We start from the raw sequence: 8,360 nt of genomic DNA, 5'->3' as shown, positions 1-8,360 counted from the left end.
AAAAGCAGTGTTAAAGCCAGACGTTTCTGTAGTTTGTGTTATTTCTGCCTGAAGAGCAGCTCCACTCCAATTCTGCAGCTACAGAAGCGAGTGCTCCCAGATCCTCCTTGTCAGTCGTCTCACTGGTGCTTGAAAAACTCCCTCTGTGGGATTCCACAACCTCTTCTCCGCAATGCATTTGTAGACTAAATTCTCTTTTCTCTTTGCAAGTGCCTTCCTTACACTTAAGTGATTTTTTTTCTGAGAACTAAATGGATTACTTTTTATCTTGCCCTTGAGGGACATGAAAAACAATTGCTCACAATCTTATTTGTAAGAACCTTTTCCATGTTTAAGTTCCCTGTCAGCTTTCTCTTTTCCATACCAAATCAGTCAGTTCTTTCAAGTCTTCCCTTTGTGTCACAGCATATACTTTTAAGTCTCACTCTAGGTGCTTTGACCCTTAATAGGTGGCAGCCCAGAGCGGGCTCAGCTGATCTCAGCAGTGCGAGCCACGTTGGAAGCGATAGCTTCGGTGCCCACGGAATCTGCTGTTAACATCTCCACGAACTCTCAGTGAGGATTTTAGAGCTAGGCAAATGGCTTTGTACCTGCCCTTTAAGGGGTGCTCCCTCCGCTTCCAGGCCCCAGCTTGGCCGCTTCCCCCCACTTTCCTCCGGACCACACTGCCACGTGGGTTTCCCCAGCCCCACGGCCCCGATCCCTCGGGGTGGCTCGGCGGTGCAGAATGCTGCCCCGCGAGGAGGGCAAGCTCTCCCTCACCACAGCACTGTGTGGTGGCCTCTGGGGTCTTCCTTTCTTAAATCATTTTGTTCAGGGATCTCTATGCCGTGCCCAAACGAAGCAAACCGGGGCGCTCCCCTTACCCCGGGGGGCGGGGGTATCTGCTCACCTGCGCCCATCCCCGCGGTGCGGGGCGGGGGCGCGGGGCGGGCAGCGGGGCGGGGCCGGCTGTACTCGGCACCCTCCCGCGGGGGCTCGGGCATCTCTGCGCGCCGGGCGGTGCGAGCGGCAGCCGCACCGGGAGCGGGGGGCGGTGGTGGAGGTGGAGGCGGCGGCATGGAGGGCGCGAACCTCGTCCGGGAGCTGGCGCACGCCGCGCTGCTGCTGCTGAGCCTCTTCCCCGCAGGTGGGAGCCGCGGGCGCGGGGGGCGCGGGGGGCGCGGAGCCCGGCGGGGCCGGGGCCGGCGCGGGCGGCTGCGGGGAAAACTTCAGCGCTGGCGGCCCCTTCCAGCGGAGGTCGAGCGGCAGCCCACGGTGTGTCCAGCATCGCCCCGCGCTGCCCTTGCTGGACGCCCCGCCGGGGGAAAATAAAGTCCTTTGTTTGCTGTGCGCGGGTATCTGGGGCTAGGAGAGGCGCAGGCAGGGACCCCTCCACCCCCTTCCCCCGCCCCATCTCCTCCGCTGGGCTGTTTTGACAATAAACTATCTGGTGATCGGTACAAAATGTCCCCGCGGTTCAGTGCTCGTTGAACAATGGGCAGGAACGAGCGTCCTTCGTCAGGTGTCCAGCGCGCCCCGGCGGGGTGAAGCCTCCCCGGCGGGCTGATGGGCGCTGTGCCCCGAGGTGTGGCGCTCGCCGCGGGACGGGGCATCGGATCCGGTATGCTCTGGCACTGACGGACTATCGCGGTGAAGGGGAGGGTGAGCGGTGCCGCTCAGGCCTTCGGGATGTCAGCCGGTGGTAAAACTTTGGTGTGTCGGAGGTTCCCTTCCACTCCTTGCTAAAAAGGGGGTTTACCTGCCTGACCTGACAGCCCTGGCGCACAGGGCTACTGATTTTTAAATACTGCATCTGGCTGTAGCGCTGGGCAACTTTGCACATGGCTTTCGGAGTCGCCGTGCAACTCCTTGCCTGGTTTGTAGGCTTACGAGGAGTTTGGCTGTGTCCAGAGCAAGGTGCTGTAAGGAGGTCGGTGCTAGACCCGTGGAGGTATTTGGCCCTGGGCATATAAGTCTGAAAGCAGGTAACGTGAAAGGTTATTTTACTACTTACCTCAGAGCAAACTGAGGATCCAGGGAAGCGATGCACGGCGTTAGGTGTTTAACGTCTGCTGCCACCAGCAGAGAGGAGCCTTGCAGAGCACCCTGTGTGAGACAGTCAGGGAGGGCTCCGCCAGCCTCTGCCCATGCTGCTGGGAGCAAATACAACTAAAACATCGGGAACTAACTGTGGTGACAATTTATATTTCCTTTTGTAAGCAGTTTACTTAGGGATGTGAGGGAGTCACTCACTAATTTATGAATATTTTTGTTTGTAGTTTTGTTAAGGTAACTTCTTGTGTTTGCTCCCTTCTGTTTATTGATAATCTGAACGAGAGTGTGGTATCTGAAAATTTGGACTTTCCTATTAAGAAATATCCACATAGGGCTCCAAAATGCTGTGGCCATGGGGATGGGAAAGTCACCTACCAATGAGCTATTCCTAGAAAGAAATTTTAAAAATATTGAAATGATCAATACCTGCCAACTTTCTTTACTTCATTTATTTCTTACCTGCACTTGAAGGTTATCCTTCATCGTATGGTTAGACTGTCCTTAAAGAGAGCTTGGGGAACAGGTCACACTGGCAGCATCTCCCGGAAGACAGAGATGCAAGTTCCAGAGTACTGGAGAGGTAAGGAGGGAACCTTTGTCATGATCCTTCCTGTTGTTCTGGATTCATACACTTAACCTGTGGGAGACTTCACCTCAGGGGTACATCAGAAAAACTTGTGTAAACAAAAACACACCGTGTTGTAGGCAGAAATTACTTGCTGCTGCAAAAGACAACTGTCTTTGGGTATGTATGCGTCTCATCTGCGTATCACACAGATGTGTGAGTGTATGAGTATTCCGGGCTAGTTTTGTGGTGCTGGAGGAGGTATCAGAGTGATGGCTCCTGTCCTTGCAACTGCCTAGGGAACATCAGAAGTGACAGGCAGGACAGACCTAATTTGCTGTTCTGGATTGCTCTGGAGCTGGCATGATCCTGGGTTACTTTTGGGTTTGCCTCAGTGCAGACACTTGGCCAGGATAATCTCCCACATTCCCTATTGAGACCTATCCTGTTTATCAGTATACATATTTATATTAAGTATTTTTCTTTGGCTGTTGGTCAAGAGCTTCTTCCTTTGGTTGCAAACAGGGAAGGAGGATGTAGAAAACAGAGCTTAACATAGCTTCTCAAAGGGTAAACCATTCATCTCTTCTGTCCATAGCCCCTTTCTACTTTTTGTTTTTCTTGCATCCTAACATATGCTTCCCCTCTTCCTTCCATTTGGGAATTGCCTAATCCTCATTTTGATGCAATATTCTGGAATGATCTTTTGTCTGCCTCTTCTGTCCTCTCTCAGGGCTTGCCCTGTCCCCCACTGCCCAGTACTCTTACAGAGTCTCTGGCATTTCCATCCTGTGGTCATGGAAGACCGGGCCTGGTTCCTTTCAGCATCCATCAGTGCAACCTTTTTTTTTCAGTCAGCTACAGAGTAATAGGAGACTCTCCCTGTGCCCAGAGGGAAGAATGTTTTTGTGATGCTTCCTGCTACCTGTCAGCCATGAGAGAGGAGGCTTGAAGGAGGAAGATTGAATCTGATGAGGATTCTGATTGCTTTCACTCAGTCATTGCCTTGACTCCCCTCAAGCCATCTGAGTATCCTGCCCTCCCTATTCCCTTGTTTCCATTTCTGCTCTCTCCTTCTCCTTTTCCACCCTCCCTCATGGAAGTGCAGATTCTCCTGTACAGAAATGTGGCCCAAGGCCACTGCCAGGAGAGGAATAGGAATGTCAAAGATTGCTCAATATTCAACTCTTTTTCCTGCGTTACAACCGGGAACCCTCTGCCAGCAAGTGCGTAAGTGATTTTTGTTCAGGCTTTATAATAAAGAATGTGACAAATTTGGCAAGAAGTGAGACTCCCATTTGCATCCTGTTTAAATACCATTCATAGAGACTGGAGGCATTTCCATGTGCTTATTTTGCCAGAGAGAGCCTCTTGTCAACAGATGACAGCAGCTGTAGTACTGTTAAGTTTTACTGGCTCTCCGTGGGTTTTCCATCCTGCTTCAGCTCTCCCAGAAATCTATCACTGATTGTCCAAACAGTAATGCTTCTTTGCAGGTGCCTGAATTAATCACAGGATCCTGTGTCACCTCTAGAAGGGATATGCTGCACCAGGGCACAGGTGGAATTGGAAGGGATATGTCTTTAGCACATGTAAACACAAGCTAGGACAGGTCTTGGGAGGAACATCTGAGTCATATTCAAGTCAGTAGGAGGTCCTTGTAGTGTAATTTGTCCTTTTCATTCTCTGGTCCGTTCTGAGAGACTCTAATGATACGTTTATAGTCTTTTGATTTCAGTCTGAACTATAATTTGGATTGTGCGAGCTATCAGAAAGATTTTTAAGGCATATCTGGAGATGTCAAACTAAATACCAAATACTAGACATTTGTAGTTTGAAGGAAAGCTGCTTTCTAGACCGAACAGTAAACACACTGGTGTATTCTGAAGGTAAGGAATAACAAATTCTGGATAAAAAGAGAACGACACGGCATCAAACAGTTTCAACAACATACATGTTTATCTACAACACACAACGACTGATATAATCTCATCACTTTTGTAGAAGAGAGGCAGTAATTGCTCAAGGTTAAGCCACTTCTCAACTTTTTTTCTCTGTCCACAAAGATGAATGCCTTTGAAGAGATCAAGTGTTGCACATTGTCTTGCTGTATGGTTGTGACACATGATTTTACAGATGTTGTTTTCTTTTTCATCTAGTACAAACATCTTCCAGGATTTTGACTCATTTCCTTAAGTCTCTTTCAGCTGTTCAGAGAATGGCTAGAGGAAATGAGATCTGATATCCTAATGCATTATATTTACTGTAAACACCCTCTCACTTTAAATATAAAACTTTGGTTTTTAAAAATTTCTGAATGTCTTTCTGACTACTCCTCACTCCCCTTGCTGATGTTTGTGTCCTTTAGAAACTTATCTTCCCTGGTTCAGACTTTTCAGCCATAACAGTGCTTAAGGTGTTCATTGTAACCTTAGGCAGGAGAGAAGAGCTGATGGTAAAGACATCTAGTAAAAGTGGTGGATTTCACACTGGATTTCAGTGTGTTACATATTTTGCACATTTATTAAAAAAATCTGAAGAGAATGCACATAGAAATTACTAGACCTTGAAATGAAAGGAATTTTAAAATTACTACTATTCTTCTATATTATTTTACTGCAGAAGCATTGTGCTTGGCTTTTTCAGTGACTCTTAGGAAACCAGAAAGGTTTTTTCCAACAGGACCCTCTTTGACAATGAATCCTACAAACAGTCATAAATGAACGTAATTTTATGTGTGTTAGCAGTCTCCTTGGCTGGTTGCCAAACCTAATGACAACTGAAGTGTATTGTTTGTCCACTGGCCAAGATTGCTGCCGTTAGTGATAAAAGCGTAAGGAGAGTGTAAATATCTGTGTTTGAAGGGAGAATGTGACTCCTCTTTTCTAGGGTATACCAATTAGAAAGCACAGTAAATGTTATTCTCTCAGTGGATTTACTCTAGGGGATTATATTGATTTATTCTGAAAACATAAGTTTTCAGATTTAATGGATTTTTAATGATATTTTTGTGGGGGTTTGAAAAATTGAGCCAGAGTAAACCCATGACAATTTTTCATGTCCAAAGAATTTTTTTTTTTTTTTTTTTTAGCAGCACAGCTCTTGGCTTTAACAGCAAACAGGCATGTAAATAACAGAAAAGTTTCTAATGTTGCTATTATGCTATGCAACTCCTGGCATGCTCCATGTGGATCCTGGAAATTAAACTAGAATGAAGCATCACTGATAACATGAGCTACAGGGTTTTTTGTCACTGGGGGTGGGGAGCGTGGGGGGTGTGCTGACCGCATTAAATGTCTATAATTTTAAATGTCATCTGGACAGTTGAATCTGTGATCACATAACATGATCATTAAATATTTGATACGGAAAAGAATTCTCTGGTCAACTAGGCACTGACGGTTGTAAATCTAAGTGATAAAGAGGATGCACAGTCTGATTTAAGTTAATAAGAGATGAAAACTGGCAGGGAAATGTGAAAATCAGAGAGATGCATCTCTCTGATGCATCTGGGAACCTGGCAAATGCCAGGTTAGTCTTGCATCTCCTTTCTTTTCCCATCAGTAATTGTTTTAAGCTAAGCAGTGTTCCTCTGCTTATGCTGGGTGAACATATTCCTCATGAGGGATCAGAGAACTGGAGCACCTCTCCTATGAAGACAGGCTGAGGGAGTTGGGGTTGTTCAGCCTGGAGAAGAGAAGGCTTCCACTACCAAAAGGGGCCCCTACAAGAAAGCTGGAGGGAAACTTTTTACAAAGGCACGTAGTGGTACGACAGGGGGTAATGGCTTTAAACTGAAAGGGGGGAGGTTTAGATTAGGTGTTATGAAGAAATTCTTTACTGTGAGTGTGGTGAGATGCAGGACCAGGATACCCAGAGAAGTTGTGGATGCCCCATCACTGGAAGTGTTCAAGGCCAGGTTGGATGGATCTTTGGAAGGTGTTCCTGCCCACAGCAAGGCTTTGAAACTAGATGATCTTTAAGGTCTCTTCTAACCCAAACCAATCTATGATTCTATGACATGAAGTGGACTTTTTTTACAGAAAGGCTTTGTGCAAAAGTCACACAGGAGAAAGAAATCAAGCTTTTTGGTTATAACCTGTCATTCAGAGCTTGCATGCTTTGAAGGGGAGGAAACATCTCAGTGAGCTGGGTAATAGTAATATTTTGGATGTTCACATACCTAGACTGCAGAACTGACTACATTCCTGCTGAAGGGTATCATGAGATTTAAAACTTGCTCTTGGCTCTCTTAATCTGTTTTTTGTTCAGGGCTTAATGGCAGCAGTTATGTCACATGTCGAAGGTTTTGTCCACAGCCCTCAGGACTGGAAACCACACTCTTTGCTGAATGAAATCTGGCTTTATCATGCATTCACCTGCCTCCTGCAGCCAGGTTTCTAAGAGACACGGCAAGTCTTGGGAAGCTCCCACAGAACTGTAGGAGTAAGGCTGGAGGAGACCTGCAGAAATCTGGCCTATCCCCTGCTGTTCCCTGTAGTAAAACAGAGCATGTAGACTTTGTCTAACCTGCTGTAAGGCAGACTTGTGGTGCAGAGTCTACCACGTGTTTTTTCCAGCACGTAGTTGTTAAAGGTCAAAAGCTTCTTCCAATACCTAACATTATCTCCCTTCCTGGTTGCTTAAGTGCATCCTTTTTTTTCCCCACTGTCTATTGGATAGAATGAACTTCTGATCACTGTGTTATTTATAATAATATTTTACGCATTGACAATGTGACAGTGTTGACTTCACTTTTCTGTGATAAACCTTTTCTAGCCTTTTCTTTTAGTGTATCTTTTGTAACTCCTCGTCCTCTTCTTGTTAGCCCTCTCCGACTGGTTTTCATTTCCTCCAGATACAATGTGTAAAATTGATATCTGACTGCACATGAGAAATATAGTTACCACTTCAATAAAAGTTACCTCCCCCATACTACATGCTCCAATTTGATTCAAAGCATTGTAAATCTGATTTTAATCATGATTTAAATCAGCCAACAGTAAGCCTCGTTTTAACTGTTTTGCATTTGTACTTAATCATTTTGTAAAGAAAGCTTTAACCTCCTTTATTACCATTGAGATAGTTTTAATTAAATATAGCCTTTGCAGTTAGTTACACTTTGATTAATCAATGTGCCTGTATTTAAGCAATTATGTAGCTTGTTATATATACACTCATTCTTCATGTGTATGTTTTAGTATGAAAATAGAAAGTATTGACATTTCTTGTATTAGATAATTGATTTTTACTGATGATATGCATCGATTACAATGAAGGAAACAAGAATTCTGAAATGTTTTTCCGTTAGATAAATAGTACCACATAGAAGCCAGCCAATTCAGAAGAAAAAACTCATTGAGAAATGTTTTGAAATAAAGAATTAACATCTGAAAGGCCTATCTGTAGTCAAAACTGGTGGTTTTGAATCACTACGCTACAAAAATTTTAGAACTAGTCCATCTCATCCTCTTTTTATTCTTAGAATGGTAATGGAAGGAAACATTCATGAGGTTTTCTTAACTCCTGATCAGTAGCTCCCCTTTGAGTGGTCTAGTTGCTTAATTAAGTGGTACTGAATGAACTGAAATAAAGAAAATATTTTCTCTGCACCTGCTAGGAAACTCCAGATGCCAAAGGCTGGTTTATCACTCCCTATAGGTGCTCAGTGACTGAATTCCATGAATCCAGTAGTTTGATTATCTTTAAAATGTTGGAAGCAAGTATAACTTGAATAATTTCTTCTTTTATTTTTTTT

The 8,360-nt window shown here is 44.9% G+C and overlaps 1 protein-coding gene across 1 annotated transcript in view; it reads left to right on the top strand.

The window, feature by feature from the left end:
• Positions 1-1,024: 1,024 nt before the first annotated feature.
• KIT (KIT proto-oncogene, receptor tyrosine kinase) overlaps positions 1,025-8,360 on the top strand; it is a 57,145-nt gene continuing 49,809 nt past the window's right edge. The window contains exon 1 of the mRNA XM_064652866.1: positions 1,025-1,129. Coding sequence (XP_064508936.1) covers positions 1,060-1,129 — 70 coding nt within the window. The 5' untranslated portion in view covers positions 1,025-1,059. The remainder of the gene's footprint in view (positions 1,130-8,360) is intronic.

Source organism: Pseudopipra pipra, chromosome 4 (assembly GCF_036250125.1).
Source record: "Pseudopipra pipra isolate bDixPip1 chromosome 4, bDixPip1.hap1, whole genome shotgun sequence".
NCBI classification, from domain to species: domain Eukaryota; kingdom Metazoa; phylum Chordata; class Aves; order Passeriformes; family Pipridae; genus Pseudopipra; species Pseudopipra pipra.
The sequence above is the reverse complement of the archived record's forward strand: the minus strand, read 5'-3'. Positions and strand labels throughout refer to the sequence as shown.